Source organism: Notothenia rossii (genome assembly GCF_949606895.1).
Source record: "Notothenia rossii genome assembly, chromosome: 2".
Lineage (NCBI taxonomy): Eukaryota > Metazoa > Chordata > Actinopteri > Perciformes > Nototheniidae > Notothenia > Notothenia rossii.
Window position 1 is genome coordinate 17003660 of NC_136904.1, and position 22045 is coordinate 17025704.

The 22045-nt window shown below is 40.1% G+C and overlaps 1 protein-coding gene across 1 annotated transcript in view; it reads right to left on the reverse strand.

The window, feature by feature from the left end:
• nedd4a (NEDD4 E3 ubiquitin protein ligase a) overlaps window positions 1–22045 on the reverse strand; it is a 31876-nt gene that overhangs the window by 2912 nt on the left and 6919 nt on the right. The window contains exons 6-28 of the mRNA XM_079663136.1: window positions 11586–11636; window positions 11131–11192; window positions 10862–10964; window positions 9749–9912; window positions 9527–9644; window positions 8886–9056; window positions 8622–8705; window positions 8277–8396; window positions 7386–7652; window positions 7069–7146; window positions 6837–6891; window positions 6087–6145; window positions 5836–5901; window positions 5501–5730; window positions 4809–4930; window positions 3514–3584; window positions 2958–3053; window positions 2778–2851; window positions 2633–2693; window positions 2200–2259; window positions 1994–2101; window positions 1792–1888; window positions 713–785 (exon numbers count right to left, since the gene is read on the reverse strand). Coding sequence (XP_079519262.1) covers window positions 713–785; window positions 1792–1888; window positions 1994–2101; window positions 2200–2259; window positions 2633–2693; window positions 2778–2851; window positions 2958–3053; window positions 3514–3584; window positions 4809–4930; window positions 5501–5730; window positions 5836–5901; window positions 6087–6145; window positions 6837–6891; window positions 7069–7146; window positions 7386–7652; window positions 8277–8396; window positions 8622–8705; window positions 8886–9056; window positions 9527–9644; window positions 9749–9912; window positions 10862–10964; window positions 11131–11192; window positions 11586–11636 — 2390 coding nt within the window. The remainder of the gene's footprint in view (window positions 1–712; window positions 786–1791; window positions 1889–1993; window positions 2102–2199; window positions 2260–2632; window positions 2694–2777; window positions 2852–2957; window positions 3054–3513; window positions 3585–4808; window positions 4931–5500; window positions 5731–5835; window positions 5902–6086; window positions 6146–6836; window positions 6892–7068; window positions 7147–7385; window positions 7653–8276; window positions 8397–8621; window positions 8706–8885; window positions 9057–9526; window positions 9645–9748; window positions 9913–10861; window positions 10965–11130; window positions 11193–11585; window positions 11637–22045) is intronic.

Genomic DNA, 22045 nt, shown 5'->3' on the forward strand with positions numbered 1-22045 from the left:
TCATAAGGGTTGAGGGAGTGTCCACATACAGATTCACAAAGTGATCTTAAGACGTGGTGCAGCATAGGCAAACATATTTAAAATCATTGGAGCTCTGATGTGTCCCACTGAGCCTAAAGGACTGTGTTAAGTTCTCAAAAAGTAGAGGGAGGCCATGACCGCATCCCGCCACCAGGGGGCTTCAGCACACTCTATGCTCAGTTACATCACATTGTACTGGGTCTTTTTTATTTATTCATTCCTTAATAATCACAGAATACTTTAAAAAAAAAATGTTTTCATCTCGCAAAAACTGATTGAAAAGGGATCTTTTGCAAACAAGATAAACAATATATTTTATCTGCTCCCAACATCCTAGCCACACAGTGAAATAAAAATAAAAACAATATAGGAAATGGTTTTTTGTGTTTAATTTAGGTTTGATTGGTGTTATACTTCATCTTGATTGTGTGCATAGTCAAATCTTGGTCAAACATTTTATTTTGAAAAGCACTTTACAAATGAAGTTTATTTTTATTATTATGTATTGATGATATTCGCAAATGTTCCTCAGAGTTGAACTGTAACCTCTCGTTACAAACCCCCCTCCTAAACATAACCAACACATCAGTAGCAAGGACAGCAGAAAGCAGTGTGGTTTTTGGGCTAAAACTTCTCCAACCTTTTAAAATGTCAGAAAATAGGAATAAATCAAATGTTAGGAGTTGCTCACCATGTGTGGGCTCGGGGGAGTTTTTCACGTGTTCCCCACTGCTCGATGGTGAACAGCTGCGGTCCGTTCGACCCTGGAAAACAAAACCGTCAAACATCAGACAAAAACACGCAGCTTTATCTGGAAATCATTTGCAATAAAAAAATTAAGAAAAAATAAGTTCAAGCCACCTGTGCATTATAAACAAGTGTCCGCAGTGTCTATTTTATTTTACATTATAAGAGGATACAGGAGAGAATAATCTACACTAAACTGGAAAACTTTGTTTAACAATGATACATTGGGCAGTTTCAATAGCTGTTATTCATTTAATCGTTTATTTGAATAGGGACAATGCACATTAATGAACACTTAAGACAAATAATGCTTCAAGTGTAAATATGCCGGATTTTAGCTTTGAGCTAATTTCCATCCGTAGTCCCGTCACATGCAACATATAAGAACATGACATTTATAAACATAGCAAAAAATAAATACATAATATGCCAAAAGAGCATGAGCAGCATACACAAGTATTTATGACATGGTAATACAATATAGCAGCATCGACATATAAAGTGCAAGAGATGATACAAGAGCTACCTAAAGTGCAAGAGGAGATACCCCTGTGTTAAAGTGCATTTAGCGGTGATTACACGTCTGTTTGTTTCTCAACCATTCTTTGAGTTGACCTTTAAAACTATTGAGAGTGGGACAATCCGTATCTCAGTTGGGACGCTAATCCAGAATGAGCTGCCTTTAATGGAGAGGACATTTTGTCCAAAAGTGGTCCGTCTACGGTGGACTTCAAAGTCTCCTCTGGTTTCTGACCTAATGCAGCGTCCAGTGTGTGTTTTGTGGATGAATTCCCTTAATGTAAACATTTATAAAAAAAGCCCATACTTTTAAAAGACTTACAATTGTCAAAACTCAATAAATTGGGTTTTTCAAGGATGGTACAGTACAGTGGTATTTATTATGAATAAGGCTTTCTGTCAAACACCTTGATAGCTCTCTTGAACAACTGTTCTATTGGTGTCAGGTTAGAGGCACAAGCAAACGACCAGTTTGTAAAACAGTATTCAATATGGTTGTCTCACCATAGAGCTCAGCAAAGCCATTCATTGGCACCCTGGATGTTCCCGTCACAAACTGCAACAGCCTGATTCGCTTCTCTGCGTCCATCAACAGCACCGTCTAGAACACAAACAGAAATAAGTGATACAAGCTCTTCCTAAGAGGAGAATAAACTCTGAGAGATGCACACAACTGGATGGCTCGGGGCATGGAAAGCTGTCTTACTTTCCAAAACCACTGGATAACAGCGTGGTTGGCGCAGTAGCTGTTCTTGTACTTGGTGTTCTCTCTCCAGTCGTTCACATCCACGTCTCCGAGCCCACACATGAGCAGCTGTGGAGGACAAGACAACAGGAAGACAAACCATTATTCATCTTTCTGGAACCAGTTTTTATATTAATGGCAGCCAATTGGGCAGATTAAAAACTCACCTCCAGCTCGTTCTCATCAAAGATCTTGATCAGGTCCTGAGGTATCAGCTCAAAGAATCCCTGAAACACAAAGAATATCCAACAGTCATTTTATATTTACACCTTTAAACATGAAGTTGAGAGTTTTGGATGAACATTGTTCCCAGGTTATAATGTTGGTAGAATAGTTATATTCAAAGCTCAATCAAGAACCTATCCAAATTCAAGTTTCCTAAAAAATACACATAACAAAATAATTGTAACAAACCGTTTAAAGTCCAGTAGCACAACATGAAATGAAATGGGGAAAGAAAACTACCGTACATATTGGTGCTATCAACCTCACTATTTGAATATGACTTATTTAATTTACTACATTTATATGACTCCCATTCTTACTTTATACGGTTTCTTGTTGTCTACTCTGTTATAAAAATGTGTGAATAGTTTTTACCTCTTTGAAAGCAGTCATCTGCTTCTGTATCCTGTTCACAAACCTCCACTGCATCACCAGACTGTTAGAAACACAAAACAGCAGGTTAGCGTCAAACCAGCTTTCCAACACTTTGGAGATGATTTGTTTTCTCTCTGTTGCTTACTGGATGTATTCCTTCTTGGTTTCATTAGTGATGACAATCTCTGCGCCGCCCGGCTTCAGTTCATGCTGGTGAGTCTGAATATGAAGAACGGGATATATCATGTAAAATTAAACAAGAAAACACACGTATCACAAATGGTTGAAAGTGGACGTTTTACAGGGAAAGACTGTTTGAACACACCTGTCCAAAGAGCTCTTCGTCGATGGTGAACCTCAAATCCAAGTCTGTCGGGTCGTTCTCCAAAATCCACATCAAGGAGTTGAAATATTCACTGTCCTGAAAAGACAACGATCAAAATGTCTTTCATACTGTCTCATTCAAGGTGTTCAATCACAAGTGTAATGTGTGAGTTTGAAAACTACTATATGATATGCGCTAAAGGATGATAGTCATTGGACGTCTGGATCTTAAGTTATAAGATAAGTAAAAACAGCTTTAGAGTAAAATGACTTTTAATGTGAAGCTGCTTTATTCAGTGTTTTCTTTATTGTTTTTAATCACCAAGTCAATTTGTTTACGAGAGGAAGAGGCGTCTGCAGATATGTTGGCTCTGAAGGATCCTCCAAATGGATGAAGAATGAATGAATCTTAAACAGGGCTAGCTGAGTGCAACGAGACAACAACTCCCATATTGGTGTACTTTGTCTTTCGTTATTGTTTTATTGTGTCATCGCTAGCCTCAGAAGACAACATATTGGGGGTTTAATTAGTTACAGCATATAAGTATGACACTCACAACAGACTCCATGTCCTGCAGAGTGATCGGCTTCTGCAGCATCATCTTGTAGAACGGCCGAATGAAGAAAGCTTTAAATAACACATACACACAAAAAGAGTCAAGCTCTATGAAATCACATTTCTCCAATCCCTTTGATCTTCTCTTTGCCCTTTGGCAATATGTGACCTGCTCCATCGAAATCAGTCGCATTGACCCGAAGACACATTTTGAGTTGAATACACTGCTGGAAAGAGGAGATTCCTAGCTTTCTAATGATATCAGGATCGTTGTTGTGCTCCAAATATTAAGCAAAATATGACACATTATATAATGACCGTCACCGAGTCATCATTTTGAGAAAAAGGCCTTCAAAGTTTTCTCTTCTCTGGAATCCATCGATCTGATTGGTTATTAGCGGAGCAAATGATTAAAATACTACGGAGGGAAGATATTTTCATTTGGATTACTGGTCTGGGGGAAGCTCGCGAGTGTGTGTGTATGTATGTGTGTGTGTATGTATGTATGTATGTATGTATGTATGTATGTATGTATGTGTGTATGTATGTATGTATGTATGTATGTATGTATGTATGTGTGTGTGTATGTATGTATGTATGTATGTATGTATGTATGTATGTATGTATGTATGTGTGTATGTATGTATGTATGTATGTATGTATGTATGTATGTGTGTATGTATGTATGTATGTGTGTATGTATGTATGTATGTGTGTATCTATGCGTGTGTGTGTGTGTGTGTTTGTGTAATTTTGCGTTTGTGTGTATTGTGTTCCTGGGGAAAACACTCACGAGAAACACTGGTTGTTATGCCTGCTGTGACGTCAAGTTACTCCGTTCTTCGCTTGTAATTATGCCGTCACAAGCTTCAAAGTTATATTTATCATCTGAATTTGCCGAAACAAGTTTAATATTCTGAAAGCCAAGACTTCGTTTAATTGAAATCAGATGAAAACAAACTGTAACGGACCCTGCCGTGTTATCTATGATTACTATATGCCTTACATTCATAATTTCAGCCGGAGGGAGGGGGGCGGCGCTGCGGAACAGCCGAGTGACGAGCGAGAGCCGTCATCTTCCCTTTACAAGCTTCAAAAATGTATTTATCGTGTGATTTTGGAAAGAAAAGTTTCATATTCTGAAAGCCAAGACTTTGTTTATTTAAAATTAAAATAAAAACCCGAACCCCGAATCTATTTTTTTACGCAAATCCACATTTATTTTGAAATGAGCCGTTGCGAATTCCGACTGATTTCGATAGAGCGGGTCACATATGTATACAAAGAGGCACTCACCATCAAGCAGTTTGCCATGATACACGGCCATGCCCGCCACGCGGCCGATGAACTTGAAGTAGGACAGATGGTCCTCGTTACATAAACCTGAGTTAGGGTTAATCTGCAATGTGTAGTTGTCCCTGGAGGAAAGATCAGAACAAAAGTATGAACAGAAATAAAAAGCTTTCTAAATTGCCTTTCATGGTTCCTATAAAAAAGCAACTACAGTTATTTATGTGTAGCTTTAATTGTCCATTATTATGCAGATTCAATCCTGAATAAATCATCATAAATTATGAAAATGTAAAACCATTCTCCCTTTCACACATTTGAGATGATCACTGTATCTAGACCCACACTGCCTGTCCTGAGGGTCAGTCATTTACTTTAAATATCATTTATAATCATAAAGACAATTTGAATAGCACTTATTATACAATTAATGCAGCACAAAGATCTTTCAAATAGGGGAAATCAGGCCTAAAATGAACCTAAAAACAGGAATATAACATAAAAAGGATTGTGAAATAAGATGGAAATAAAACACACTTGATATTAATGGTAAAAAATAGACAGGGCAAACAACATTAGATGGAAATGTCGAACCCACTGAATAATAAAAAAATCCCCCAAAGCACTTTCCTACTCTTTTCCTCGTTATTTAATGAGACCATATCTGGAGGTATAAAACATGCAGTGTGTGGCCTCACGTGGCAGAATACTCGAACAGGCCGTAGTACGGGTTGAACATCTCCTTGGACATGAGGAAGAACCACTCTCTGGCCAGGCCGCCGTAGTCCAGACCCTTTTCTCCCTCAAAGTCCACCCACAGCCGGGCCTTCAGCAGGTCGGCCCTCTTCACGGAGAGGATGCGTCGGTACGAGTCCTCCAGAACTGCATTTCGTCTCATCTTCATCTCAAAGCGGTTTGGGATGTCAGCCTAAGAACAAATGTAATGCGTTCATTAAGAAGAAAGTTAACAAAGTGACAAAGTAATATCTGAGGTGAAGGTAACACCAATGCCAGTTGCTGTGAGGACACTCACCGGTTTCTTCAGCTTCTTCCTGAAGTATTCATACTTCTGTTTATAATCTCTGGAATAAGGCACTGCCTGTAATCAACAAAGGACAGCGTTCAGCGTCAAATCCATTTTAATCTTAACACTGTTATCAAGGATACATATTTACAGGAGTGTGCTTTTTCATGTGCTAATATCGTGTTACGTCATATCGTAAAAGTGCTTTTTCATGTGGTACATCGTGTTATGTCATATCGTAAAATATAATGTATACTCACTGGTCCGGTTATAGCTGAGTTCTGTAATCTGGGATCATCCCATTGTGTGATCCTGGTGTCTGTGGAATATAATAGGCCACTTATTAATACTGAAACATAGAGGAGTCCCTGCCCTTACACTATCAGACCTTATTTCATATACACATATGTATGCCAGCGACTTTTGATCCTGTTTGAGTTTTCCCGTGACTCACACATAAAGAAGATAATTTAGCAAAGTCACGGGTGGAGCAGCATTTAGCTCTGTACAGAATCTCACCTTGCATAATCCTAACAACAACAATGTAACAAACACTAGGTAACTGAGCTTTGTTCCGCGCTCAGCTGTAACGTTATCTTACCAGGTGCGTTTTTTCCCCCTAATCCAGGTCATTTAATGAGCTGGTAAGCCAGAGAATGAGCAAGATTCGCTGTTTGTGTGAGTTTATTCAGGAATGAAACACACAGCTGCGAAGCGTCAGCGAGAAATGAAGTTTTGACCCATTTACTCGACTTTCGGTGTGTAGTCCACTACGTGTTTTCAGACTTTTACAGTAATCGCAAATTGATGATTTGGAGTTGTTTCTTTTCATTTTTACAAACATCATATGTGTGATTATTGGCACATTTCTAAAGGGTACACATAATGACGTGTCACTCGCCATTGATATACATATGTTTGTCCAAAATAAGGTCCCATGGTGGTCCCCTTCACCCCTCTACACATTATTTTGTCCAAGATGTGATCTTAGTATTGAATGTCATACGCACTGTGATCTATGTAGAAAATCCTCCCATCGGTGTGGACCCTCTCCTCCCAGCCAGGCTAGAAAGGAGGAACACATCACATTCTTTAATAAGTAGCTTTAGTCGATCATTAAACATCAAAAATATCATTATTATTCCACGCAGAGCAATAAAGGAAGATGTTTGCATGAGATCCAAAGCATAAAGTTGATTATGTCTTTCAACTGATTTTGTTACAGTTTCTGTAACAACTTACCGGCAGAGGGCCGAGATCAGATGGGTCGAGTGATGGTCGCCTCCTCGCCTGCACAGGGATCTTCAGCCTGGGATCATCCTGCTCAGAGGAAAACAAACAGGGTGTGTTTCAGCAAAACAGGAAACAATTTCACATGGTCTTTTCTTAAGTGGCTCCCTTGGGAGCATCTGCATTAAAAGTAGGAAAAATGCAGGATTATCTCAATTTCTAGCTTCTTGAGCTTTCAATGGTATGTTAACAAACCACAAACCAGTAATTTAGCAGTGTGCCTTTAAAGTAACTGGTAAAAGCACGTCCAATGTCTGCTGCTTTCTCACCCAGGTAGTAGCTTTAGTGTTGTGGTTGATGAAAAAAGGTCTTCCACTGGGAGCGCTGCGGACCTCCCAACCGGCCGGCAGGAAGGCAGAGTCCTGAGATGCCTCGGGGCTCGGGGTCTGCTGAGGAGACTCTTCAGGAGACACGGGGGGTAAGGGCGGGGTCGCGCTCTGACGAACACCTGCACCAATCTGTGCTGCAGCTGGGGCCACGGCTGGGGCCACGGCTGGGGCCACGGCTGGGGCCACTGCTGGGGCTTCCTGGGTCCTCTGTCCAACAAATATTATATGGAGAAGTAAGAAAGAACTGTGGTTACAAGTGTCGGTTGAGTTTCAGTATTCATCATTTTGCTATCATTCAGTATCAATAATAACTAGAAAATGGCAATAAGTACAGTGCACATCTTGCCAGGCGTCCACAGGTAAGATGGCAGCAACAACTGCATTCACCTTTCTCATGCCCAACTTTAGTGGATCATTACATTTATGAAATGGAAAAATATGTTTCATTAACAATTAAACCAAAATCTCTTTTTTGAGCCACAACCAAGGCCAAAATCTGGCCTTCAACAGAGAAGCTGAGGCTTGTTTTTAGATTAGCCGATTGCTGAAAATGCTAATGAAGCAGTTGTACATAACTTGAGCACACTAACAATTAATTGAGAGGAGTGAATCAAGAAGTCAAGGACGATAGAAAACAGTCAATTAAAACGTTTTTCAAAAGTTGTTTAACATCAAAACCTTAAGAGGTCCTTGTGCATTCATAAAGTAAGAAATGTCCACTAACTAAGCTAGGTTGATGGGTCCAGCAGGATACGAGATTAGCTATGGACGGACAGACAGACATGTACACATATTGACACACACACAATCCCCCCAGAAAACACTTTGTACCTGAACGAGGGGCCGCGTCCATGAGGTGGTTCGGCTGTTGTGGTTAACAAAGTAGCGTCTTCCTTTACTGTCTCTCTTCTCCTCCCAGCCTGCAGGCAGCCCAGTCGAGGTAGGAACCAGCTATTGAATGACATAACATCAATTAGGGGATCAATACTGAAAACCTCAAGCTCTTGGAGTAACCCATTACCAATATTGGGACACATTAAGTCACTGAAAATATTTCCTAACTTCCACACAGGAAAGGAAGAAAACACCACGTGAATTCTGAATGCTGACAACTGTCCATTCACACCGCAAGGAGTGGAGGAAGGAGCGATTTCAAAAAGGGAGTGAGATACTCACCACAGGATTAACAGGATGTTCCTCTCTGGTTGAAGTCTGGGCACTTCCTCTGCGACTGGAATGGCTTGAATTACTTGCATGATCCTGCAGGGCAGAGGAAGGATGTCAAGACTACAGAGACACTTCACTATTAATGTTATATCACTTCCACTTATCTCCCTCTCTCTCTGTGTTAAGTGTATGTTTCTAATTCATTTTATTATGAGTCGATCTTCCTCTGACTTTCCAGGAATCAGACCCATTGCTGAACATTATATGACTCACCGCCTGGTTGGCTCGCAGCTCGCCAGCTGTGGACGCAGAAACAAGGGAATTTCTCAGATCTTCACGAAATGGGAGGAACTCCTCAGGCCCGTGGGGTGGAGGTGACATGACCTGGCTGTTGCTGTTACTGTGGTACAAGGTGGACTCGTCGTCTGTAATGATCTCCCAGCTCTAGAAGAGGAGACAAAAGAGACTCGTCAAGAAAGTGGAGGAGTATAGGGGAAAGGTCCAAGTTTATATCCGATGACAATTGCGTCACTAACTGCGCTGTCAAGCAAGAAATGTGCACTTTTTAATGTAAACAAGCCTCATTCATTAAAATAATTAGAAGTACTGAAATTATAATCACATAGAAATGACCACACAAACTCAATTAGGATCCTACATGTTTTTTTTTAAAGTACAAAACCTGGAAAAAATATATTTGTTAGTTTAAGTAATACATTTGAGTTTTTAGTAAGGTTTGTTAAGTGTAAACCTCAAAGTTATTTATTTAGTGTGTATTAGTGTTTATGCCAAACCCTCTGAGGAAAAGCCAGATTGCTAAAACATTGCAAAACCTGGCTGCAGAACATCCTTCCACCATTGTTCCCCCGCTTCCTTCACCAAAAGTGCATTTTTTAAAACAGTAATAAACGGACCTCAGGAGACTCTCGTGTGGTGTTCTCATCGTGGTCTGAGATCTGTCTGCGTGTAATAAAAGCCTGCTCCACGTCCATATCATTGTTCTGTCTTCTTTGTATCTGCAGGTCATCGTCCCTGTTTGGGACACACACAGACACACACACAGTCAGTTCTGCCCTAACAAGAAAAAGTGCTGTAGCTTTGCTGATGAGGGGGTGGGGGGGGGGGGGGGGTCTTACAGGACTGTGGGCCGCTGCCACTGTGTGTTTCTGCTCTCATGATTGACAAAGTAGGTCCTCCCCAGGTTGTCCTGCCGCTCTTCCCAGCCAGGGGGCAGAGCGGGCAGCAGCTGGCTCTGCCTGGGACCCGACATGTCCTGAGCCTCCAGATACTCCCAACTGGGCTGCACGACACAAACAGAACTTTTAAAAAGGCGGTACACACAGCATGTACAGTATCTTAATGTCAATGGTCTTAAAGTAATAGTTAGTAAGAATGTCATTTACAAAATCACTATCTCTGATGAGGTATCGCATTTGTTCACAGCCTAATAGTGACTGAGCATAATGCCAAACAAATCAAAGTATTGAAATATTCATACATTTGCAGTAAATTAATTTCGTTGTCTTTCGGTGACATTCCAAGAATGAATGCTCGATAAGTGGCTGTAAATAAATCTGACATTTCTCACTATCTCTGATTAGTCTTTAATTCAAAGCTGTTGACTGCTGAAACACAAGTAGTCACAGGAAATGCAATGTGTTTGTGAGCGTTTGACCACTTCCGTTGATCAAAAATGCGTCACCAAAATAAACGAGGACCATATCTAGATGTGTTTTGCGGCTCAGTTTGAAATAATGCAGGATCAGAAGAGTCAGAAGTGGCCACACTGAGGTGTTAAATGAAGAGCAGCAGGCTACAAGCTGAACCCCTCAAACTTCTCAGCTAGGTAATCAATACAGTACACTTGATATTTTATTTCAGCTTTGTAGGTTGATTTGTGGAGATATTCAATTTGCAGTACCGTGATTGTCATGTGTGATTATGCAAAACAATACACTATCATTATTAATTGCTGTAAATGACACTATAGAAATAAACAACACCAAGGGAAAAAAACAATTACAAATGAGGTTGCCTACAATTGGATTTTAGCCAATACCTGGTTTATTTCTTAGCTCATAGAAATGTAGAGTGACAGGGAACTAAAATCTATTTATTAGTCCAAGTTCATTTGAGGCTGCAGCTGATCTATTATCAACAGTAGGAAGAATCTAAACTTAAAATAACACGACGAGTGATATTAATGAACGCCATGTGAGATACATCCTTGTTGAACGTGCTAAACTTACATCCGTGTCCTCAGTCTGCTCCACCGTTTCCTCCTCTGAACCTGGGTCTTTGGGCAGGTAGGTCATCTTGAGACGCAGGTGACCTTTGACCCTGGACTTGTGGCTGTGAAACCAACAGATGTATTAAACATTTTGAACATGAAAGACATACATATTGTCAGGAATATTTAAAACAAAGTATGAACTGTGGACTATAATTTCTCATGCCAATAAAAATGGAATGTAAACAGGGAAAGAAATCAGAGTAAATAACAATAAATCATGCTAACCTTCGTGGGTGAAGCAGAAAATCCTTAAATGTGTATGGTCTCTCTGTGTTAGGATTTTCTGTCTGAGAAAAGAAAAAGGACATTTTCAATCCTCCAAACATTTCGAAAGCAGGGTGAAAAAATAAACTGTCTGGCAGTGGATCAAAACACAATATATTTAAAGATAGTGATGATGGTGACAGTATAAAATGTGTGTGTATTTATAATGAAACAAAAGCAGGAACGTAACATAAACATGACAGACTGTGTTTCCAAAACTATAGCCAACGATGTGGAATAGGCACTAGAATAAGGGCGTGCGTGTTTATATTTACATGGTGACATGGGGAGAGAGAGAGTTCAAGAGCGTGAGCAGCAAAAGCTTCAATTAAAAACAAAATGATCTCTAACTAAGGGGAAGTCAAACAAGTCACAGGCGTAAATATTCAAAGAACATCATTCAACCAAGGACTCACCGGTATCTGATTTAAGGGGACGTCCACCTGTCCCAGGAAGTCGTCACGTGTCTGACAGAGAGACAAAGAGAGGGATCACACAAGGTGTCAGCATCAGGACAATATTACACATGCACGCACAAAGAATTCACACACAATGTCCTTAATGTGAAGTTAGAAGTTCTTCTTCACATTGGACATGTTCCTAAGGGCTGAAAGAGAATGGTGTAATGTCATATTGAATTGTTGTTAGACCCCCGTAATTACAGGTGCTTGATCACTTCCTGTGGGGCAAGCACAAACATTTTTGGAAAGGCTGAATGGCACACGCAGATAATGTAGAAATACATCGGTATTTTAGAAATGATTGTATTTATCTTGTTTCAAGACATTTGGAATTTACAACCCAAACAACAATCCTTCCCAGACACCACTGGAAAACAATTTTACAAATATTATAAACACTAACAATAAAACCTGGCCTAGTCTTTATCTGCAACTGTTCAGAAATACAGGGTTTAAACCATAGACTGTATATATAAAGGTTTAAACAGAATGAATAGACTTTTTTTTTAAAAAGCCTGCACATTGGGGCACATTTGCCATACAGTAGATGCTATACGGTCTTCACTTCCATGGCAACGAGCATTTTTGTGTTTATGTCGTCAATGTTGAAAATGGTGGCAACCACAAAAACCCAAGGCAATACAATGGAGACGACCTTTACATTATGTCTACGGTTTCTATTTGGAAGACCACAAGGACAGAACTCTTCTCTGCCTCCCCACTTCATCCCCCGTTGCTTCTCCATGTGCTCAGCATGGACTAAGATCAGTCCATGCTGAGCACATTCATAGAAAATATAGATGGGCTCCGCTGAGAAATGCTGAATGACAATCGAATAGTGATGATGTGACACTTTAAGTAGCAAAACACTTTTAACACTTTAAAAAAATGTTTTGGTGTAGGAAGTGACCCTGAGAATAAAAGAGGCATGAATGAATAGACGGAAGTGCAAATGTACAGTACACAGTTTTAACAATGATACAAACTGGATTTTGGGATTAAGTGTCCTCAGAGTCCCTGATATGAGAGCCTCCTTAAAATTTGAATGTCAACGTTATGAATGGAGCTCTGAAACTATAAGCTATTTGGTCCTTCTGCCACATCTATTTCCCTTTTTGCCTCTAACTATCTTTACTCTTTAGTTTAAACAAAACACTCTACTATTTTCAAAGGAGTCATTTGACTTGATCTATTTCATGTTATATTTAGTATGTAGCCTAGATAGGAGTGTGTTTATCAGCCTACAATGAACGGCTGCACTGTGTTATTGCTAGAGAGACTCGGCCTAAAACACTGTGGCATTTGTCAGACAAACTGACTTTTCTTTGAACACTTCACACATTCACAGCATGCCTTTATCACAGCCGCTACAGTCTTGAAGGCAAAGGCTGAAGGCAAACACACACTGCACTAGGGAGGTCACTTTGCGACCAAATTAACACCCGCGGCAGGTCAAACTGTCTAACAGCAGTATAGGGTGTTTACGTGAACAAATATAGATGGAGGCCTCCTTGGTCCTGCCCTTGCATGTCTAATAGAGCGGCCAAGGGAAGCAGTTAAGTGCAGGTTAAAAGATACACGCTTCATGCACACAGGCAATGACCCCTAAAACTCATTTGAATATATCCTCTACATGTAGTGGTCTGGTTTGTAGGTCCAAACTGTTAGTCTTACTTATTCGATTTTTATTCTGACACATTTAACTGCTTTGTGTCTTATTAAATCCTTGGTTTTAATTATTTAAACTATATATATATATTTTCTATTTAAAAAAAATAAATCCTTCCTTTAAATGGGTTGTATCCGTTTTATCATGCATGTCAGGGCCTTTTGCTACATTATGTCTGTGTCATCTTATATAATGGAATTGTATCTGACATCTCATTTAAGTCAATATATAAGTACGACATCTAGCAGAATAACATTTAATGTCACATTCACATCAGTTGTCAGGAGTGATGAGATATGCTTTCATATCCCACGTTCAATAAAACCACAATATCTTACACTTAACCCCAAAGCCCATGTAACATTCATCAGCTAGTTCTTAAGCTCTCAGAAATCTTAACAATATATATTAATACCCTGCCTTTTATAGTTTCTTACTCATATAGGAGAAACTGAACTATACAAACAACGAGAGACAAATTGGACATCTTATCTGTGTGTCAACTTAAGTCAGTTTTTAATACCGTAATGCATAAAACAATTACGGTCCCTATTGGGTTTAAAAATTAAGTAGGTCATTTATATACCAACTAACTTGTTTTTCCTTCGAAACCTTTGGATGTGGTGAGGTGAGGCCAAAGAGGAAGTGTATGCTTTCAACCATAGACTATAGTTTTCAACAGAGGAAAAAACTGCCTGAGATAAAAAAAAACATAGCCATAGATAAATGTGCGTTCGGAGCATCCCTGAAGGTTCAGGTGACACTAAATGCAACTCAGTTTAGCATGTGGCATTAAGCAGTGCTGACCACGTACTGCATGAATGTGGCAAACAGCTACAGACACATGTTTGGGCATCTCTGGAGCAAGCTCAGTGATATCCATCTTGGCTCGGCAAAGACAAACTACTTTCCAACAGGTGGACAGCAGCTTGTGAAACCTAAACTTCTGAAGAGATACTCAGCTAATGTTATTGGAGCGTCTGACGATTAACCATCCTGTTCAGGGGCTAGTGCACACGTCTGAAAAACAATAACTGTAAAATAAGCTGAAGTTATTTATACGTTGGCAAAGGGAATGAGAGGAAATAAAGACATGTATAATAAAAAGTAATGTCAAAGGGATAGAAACAATGTCTGATATCGAGAATAGAGTAACACTGTGTTCTCGATACACACACTAAGTCATGTGCATTGAAATTCTGGTGGAATTTAAGAGTGAACAAACGTTGTACAGAGCAAGAAATAATTAAACTTCTGGCAAGTTAGAAAAACCGTTATTGCATAGAGGGGGGATTTTACTTACTTACGTAAAAAAATCAAACAAAGTAATCATATCTGTGAGTTTGTTAAGATGGGGAAAACATTTATTTTTGCAAGGACCAGTAATGAGGAAGGTGAATGACACATCTAAATGGAGATTATTATTGCTCTTATTGCCATTTTATTTTTCATATTCTTGATTGGTTAGTGTTATATATTATTAGGAGGAGCACAGTATTTTAGCTCTGAGGCAGATGGTTGGTTTATTGGATTAAGTGAGATAAAGGGTAATGTACACTTATGTTTCTGACTGAAGGTGTGGTGTGGCCAATGCTCACTATTATCTATTTTACCTATATACCCTTTTTTATGTTCAAAATGAATGATGTTTACTTCAGTTTAAAGGGGAACTCGTGAAAGTGCCACAGCTGCAGAGACTATGCTTGATTATCAGGACAAAGTTGAGTCTAGGCTGTAAAAGGAGGAAGGCCTGGTTTTCCACACGTGAAACGATTTACTGTCACAGCGGGGGCGGTAACACCGAGTCTGGTGGCATGCTAGTTGTGCTGAAGAATAATTTATAACCAACACATATTAATTTACTCTCGAGGGGGACCTTTTTTTATTATTTTTTGGCTGCTGGCTCTTTTGCCATTTATAAACAGAAAACAGCCCAAAAGTGAAGGTTTGTGTTCCCACAACTTACTTCTCTAGACCACATGTTATCACTTGTGAAGGAATCTGAATTATTCCCAGCTTCAATTAGGAAATGCATCCCACCACCACAACCACTGGCAGCTGCACAAAAGTAGTTGCAGCTGGACGGTCTTTAGTTGTTTAAAGAAAATGGATGATTTTTGTTTATCCTGATCGACTAACCAATGCAGATCCAATGCCATGTACAGTCATGCTCAAGTTAATACCTCCGAAATGTGTATTTCCCCTTCCTCGTGTAATGTGGTGACGACTGGTTGTTCATTAACTCTTGAGATGAGGTATACAGAGTTACGAGGCCACCGAAGATAAGAACGGTAGACCTGGCGTTTTCATAAAAGTTTCCATTGTGGAAATGTTTTTAACACCACACCCAGCTGCATCATAATACACACATTCAACTTCATACAGTAGTTCATTGGCTTCATCTTTCTTCTCTTGCAACATTTAAAAAAAATGATCTTGGTAGCCTGTTTCTCTACTGCTGAAATTAACAAAGGAAGTTACATGTTTCTTATATTTTCAGTTCTGGCTGTTTATTTTTCTCTTTTGTTTTTATGTAGTTGATAATAAACATTGTTGGGCTGATGTAGGTACGAGGTAACCATTTGTACTGCTGCTGTAAAATGAAAGTCATTTGTGAGTAGAAAGCTCATTTAGCCATATTTACTGAGGAAATTCACTACGTGTTTTCCAAAAAACATTATACACATGGTTTAGTATTTTGTACATGTGCTTACTACATGTTGCTGAATTTTGATATACTTATTGGTGTGAATCCTATTGTTGATGCGTTCAAGGCAGACACGATCAGAATGTAAACGAAGGTGTGAAGTGTTTTAGACTTATAACAGAGAGATGTGTGAAGTGACACTTATTTATGCACAAAGGATTTTGTATATCAGGGCTCAAGTGAAATTAATATACTCGAAACTGTATTATATTTTTTCTATTTTAAGTCAGAAAATAAAATCTGGATTTACGAAAGCAAATTTAGATCTGTAAAAGTAAATGGACTGGCTAATTAGGTAAAGAGGAGACTTTGGTACTTGACAACCTGCTAAATGCAGGGGGGGCGGCCGACACCGGATACTTCACAAACACTGCCTGGCAGGGGGACCCATTGGGAAGGGAACGCACCAACCTTTTACTGGGAAAGGCTCATGCTCCGTCTTGCCTACATTACATTTCCCCCGGCAGACACACACACCATGTCCACAGATGGCTGGCATGACTGTGCGCTGCTCTAGTATCATGCTGTTAAATTTGAATCCACGGGACTGGGCAGTGCTACAGACCACCAGACTATCTGGAGTCAGGGAGAATATTTCAGAGGCCCTTTATTTATATCAGCAAGGGGCACTGCTTTTCCCACCACTAAAATTAGCCCGGGTAAATACTTAAGTTGATTACTCATAGCGCTAACAGAATAATAAAAATGGAGAACTACTCCAAAGTTGAGCATGTGTTCGCAGTACAACAGACAAGATAACATATGGGTTTCTTCTCTGCTTTATGTTTCTTTGAAAACAATATGCAAATAGCTTTACTGTAATGTAACCAAAGACCTCTGAATGTTTGTCCTCATCGGGCTTGTTAATTGCATGACTTAGCTGTAGCGATCTTCTCAGTTACTTAATGACTGCCTAGTTTGTAGTTGGCCTAATGGCCGACCCTAAGTAAACAGACTTTTAAGCATTTCAAAAGCAGCAGTGAAAGGAAAGCACCCTTATCAAAAAATATCTAGTTTCAGAAAAGTAATGTCTCAAACTTTAAACTTTCCTTAATAAGTTATAAGTTAAAGATGCAAAATGTAACATTATTATAATCAGATTTTAGCCCTATGGCTTCAAGAATAAAACAATTATAAAGTTTTATTATGATCAAAATATTATCAATATAACATGTTTTTTTAAGTGCGCAGTGACCCTTTCTGTACCAAAACTGTGGGTCGGATGTAGATTTTTTAATAAAACGAGAAAAAAAAACTATTTCGCATGGCAAGGACTTGATTTTCCTTTAAGCAAATACATGATTCATACTAGTATCATGACAACCTTGTAAATCCAACATTAATGCATTTATTACTTGCAGTATTCTTGAAAGTCCAATTTTTATTTGACATGAAATCAGCAATGAAAGCAGCATAACCTGAGCTGTCAAACCAGAGCAGTAGGGAATCTTCTTAAACCAGTTAAACAAGCGTATGGGTGACTTAACATCTTATTTTCCTACGGCCTAGGTTGAAAGCTGTTTGTCTCAATTCATTGTTAACTTACAGGCATTTAGGCTCATACCTGTGGGTCAGGGATCTTCAGCTAGTTCCAATGGAGAAACTAAACACTCACCTTGGTTTTCTGAACGGGGCTCTTTGGTGTATTAATCCCTTTGTCACTTGTGTTTACATCAGTAACAGAGCTAGGCAGCTTAGCTGGGCAGCAAGGAGACAAATGAATGTGAACATGTGGAGAGTGAGGAATACTGAGTCTTGGATTGGAAACGTGACATGAAATTCCAGTGTTAGGGTAGGGCACTTCCAGGGAAAAGCTCCTTTGTATGACCCGATGACAATGGTTTTCCTCAGGCATTTCCTGGCCTTTCCCCGATAAACACACCATATTGTTTTTCTCTGATGGTTTATTTGAGGAGAACAAACAAGCAGAGGTACTACGATAGAGTTTTCTGCAAGGGTCCTGTTCACCCTTGGGGTTTGCGGCTGGGTTAGGAGCCTCAGGATATTCCACATTGACTGTCGTCGTGGTTGTAGATCCCATCCCGGACACCATTGGTCTCTGGTGGGCAAAGTGGAGCAGCACGCTGCTTGAGTGACGATTGGATCTGTCTACAGTTGAAGACAGTTCCATTTTCTTACTTCTGTCCTCCATTTTCGGTTCATCCTGTAAAGGAATATTAAATTGCACCATGTGCTTGGTGTCCCTCTGCTCGGCTGAACAGCTTCCTTTTGGGAGACGATGGCCACCTACTGCCGTGGTGGTGGACCCTTTGCAAGTCATTTCCTTATCATCCTGAGAGAAATCACAGGCAGATGTCTGAAGAGATGTCTGATGAGCCCCCTTGGCTGCTGGGGCCACAGGTAGAGTCACAGGATTGACAGGGGAAGCAGGTGGGGTGCTGCAGGGGCTCTTTGGAAATATAACCAAGGAGGAGCACCGTCTCAGCGGGACCTTGGACTTGAAGTGGAGTAAACTCCTATCGTGTGTGCTCCTTTGCTTATCTGAAGCCTCTGGCTCAAAGATGCTGTTGCTGCTACAGTACCCAGCATCGCTGGCCATGCTGCTGTTGCACGAGCCTCCGTCAGATCCACTGCCCGCTCCTCCTTCACTTGCCCCCAGGTCTCCATCCTCTATACTGCCATCCAGCTCTCTGTTGAGCTTTCCAGAGGGCTGCAGCGCAATCTGCAGAATGCTCTTCTTATTTAACCCTCTGGTGTTCACCCTGGGTATGAATACTGAAGAGCACAGCTGTACATTAGCGTTGTCTGGTGACAGAGGAGTCACCTTCAAGAGGACAGATTTGTGTGCCAGACTCTCTGCGGGTCTACGAGTTGACACACTGACTGCACTCTCCTCACCATGGCTGCTGGGGCTTTCTGACAGAGGGTCCGTGTTGCTTCTCCTTGACGCAAAGTGCAAGCAGCCGACGTGTCATTAGTTTAACGCTCTAATCCCTGCAGCGCTGGTGAGAGCTGTATGATCAAACTTGCTGGCAGAAAAAAAGGAAAGCAAAGCAACTGCTGCGAGCTGTGCTCTGTGATCACAATCATTAGCAGTGTACATTGCCAAAATAGCTCTGGTGACAACCTACATTCCTCTCCAGGCTGATCTCAGCTTTTAGTCAGAGGAGGTCAGTGGTTCTGTTTGGAGATGTGACCCAAACATACGACCTTTGAAACAAGAGCAATCCCAGAGGCTAGCCCCTTTGGGGAGCTTAAACCGTATATGGAAAACAACGATTTACTGAAACGTAAAAAGGACAGAGCTTTGTTACACAGCATTGCGGACCTGCTTTGTAACTTAATTTAACTGCAGCTCCTATATTCCAGCTAGATTATTATTTAAAACCTTGGGTCTGAACTAGCAGCCTCATTCCCTTTCACCCCTTTGGAGAAAAAAACAACAGGGTAGCCCTCTATGTTGGATTTTAGAGTGAAGCTCTGGTAAACTGTTACATCTGCCTCAGGCTGCTCGCTCAAGTATCTACTTCCTGCTGCGGTTATGCTCCTAATGTTTCTGCTCCTCGGAGCCCCACACATATTTTTACCCCCTGCTATTGAATTACAGGAAATCAAAAAGGGGAAAGAATTTCAACATCATTCTGTAGCAAACTGCGGACTGGGTTTGCAAAATCAGATTGCACACAATAACACCACCCATACCCTGTACATAATCAGGGACGTGAGTGTAAACAGCAAGAGCTATTAAAACATATTTCATACAAATGTACTAGTGAAGAAAAAAAACACTTCAGAGGAATGTTGTAAGCTTGAAAAAGAGAGTAAAAGTGTGTAAAACAGAATGAAAGTAAGCTGTGACTGTTATTTGTCTACAGAAAACACACAGAGATAAGAACATGCTTCGTCAGTGACATGGCCACCGTTATACGATACCTCAATGTAACTGTTACTGCTGCTCTGATTTCCTCTACATGGCTGTTGACAGTCACATGTATTAATGGCAGCCTATTGTGAGTCAGTCCAGCCTATTCCAGGGCATTACTCTATATCCAAATCAGTTTCAGTAAAAGGTGAAATAGTAGAGAGCCAGGATAAAGACATGATTCACCAGCAGACACTTCACAGCTGCCTGTTTTTTTTTTTTTAAACCAACATGACAATTCTTGAAACCTCGTGATTGGCTATCAATCAGTCATCAGTCCAAAAATGAAAAGTGGTGCGTAGGCCATAAGATTAGACTGGTGACACAAAGTGACACTATTTATGTCAGGACATAAAGTATGCAGTATATAGTAATAGACCAATTATAATTAAGGCTGCATGTAATATACCCATTGTTATGTGGCACCATAAAAACACGAGCGTCATTCACTTACAAATACATTTCATCCTATCTGGGGTTTGTTCTTAGTTAAAAACAGAATCCATGCACACTTAGTGTTGACATGGTTGTATAATATATATACAACATTTAGATATTGTTGCCTTTGGCCCATTATGCCCAAAAGAAACACTAAAGGACCATCTACATTCAATAAACTCTCCAGAGGCTGGACGTGACAGCCAGAGGATGTCTCTGTCCATCAGCAGGTGCAGCTGTAATGAGTTAGGCTAACGAGCTGCTACACTCTGTGTTAACATCATGTTCTACACCCCCACCCCCCCCCCTCCCCCTCTTCAGAACTGAGCGTCAAACAAACTGCTATATCTGCTGTGAACGTCTGTGATATCTGGAGGTAAAAAAAAAGGTGATTCATATTAAGAATTACTGTTGGGATAGATGTTAAGCAATTTTATATTTCTGGACTATGTGTATGTTTACTAGATTAATTACAGTGCTATATATCCTATAGGGACAGATCATCATTTAATTATGTTTGACATAAAGCACAAATGTAAGTTGACCACTGGTCTATACATTAGTCTGGTTTTCACACACTTTTAGTAAAAACTTCAATTGCAATCCACTGTCTTGTACCTTTATTGGAAATGTGTTTAGCTTGTTGCATAGCTGCTCAGCAACACACGCAAGGGTAGAAGAATTCATCTGAGAATCATTACTGCAGGCATGTAGATACCTTAAAAGCAGCTTTAACTATTTTTATAGGATAGTGTGTTTGGTTTGGAAAGTATGGTTTCTTCTAGAGCTGGTAGGTATATGCTCGCAGCATTGTCATTGCAATGCGCGCATGCAGCAATACCGCAGGATATACAATTTCAAGTAAGGCAGTTTAATTAAAATACGTCGTGTCACTTTAATTTGCTGGTGTGTACAAAAGTTCAACTCGCACAGCTGTAATTTTCCATGACTAATCTACAAGATGAAGTGTGTCTGATACAACATATTTACACTTCTTTTAAGTGTTCATGGCCACACAACAAGCAAAGCACGCCAAACTACAGTCGGTTGTACAACAGCTCTTTAACATGTTTTTCAAGTGAATTCATGAGGGCCATACAGTCAGGGGAGTGAAACCATGGCAACCTCGGCATAGGGTGCAAAACCTATATTTATTACGTGTATCGAAGTGAGACAGGACCTATTACACCGACATACACATGCCAGCATGTGATCGCAGGAATTAAATCCTGTAAATCTTAATTGGGGTCTGTCAAGGTTGGGTTTGGGACAACATAGGATTTTATTGCAGGCCAGGATAAAGGATTTTCACTGAAAAGGGATCAAAAAATGGTGAATTGCAATTATTTAGGCCAGGAAGATCATGACATGAATTTGCACATCCTCTCATGGCGTCACCAGAAAAACTCCTTCACACTCCTCCTTCACTAAACAGCTTAACCTGCTCAGCGAGCCACAGAAGAGCTGAACTCTAAAGAAATGAATGTATTTACATGTAACTTCTAACATAACAATTAACTATTTAACAGCTTCAATGGTCCTCATCGAACTCCAAAATAATTGTTTAAATCTGATTTATGTGATATGTTTCGTGAATAATAAGGGCACGTGGCGAAAGGTCAAACAGTGAGTCCCACAGATTATTGGCTTCTTTCACTGAGGAACAACGACACAACAAACAGAACATTTCATATCTTGTATGGGACAGACACACATAC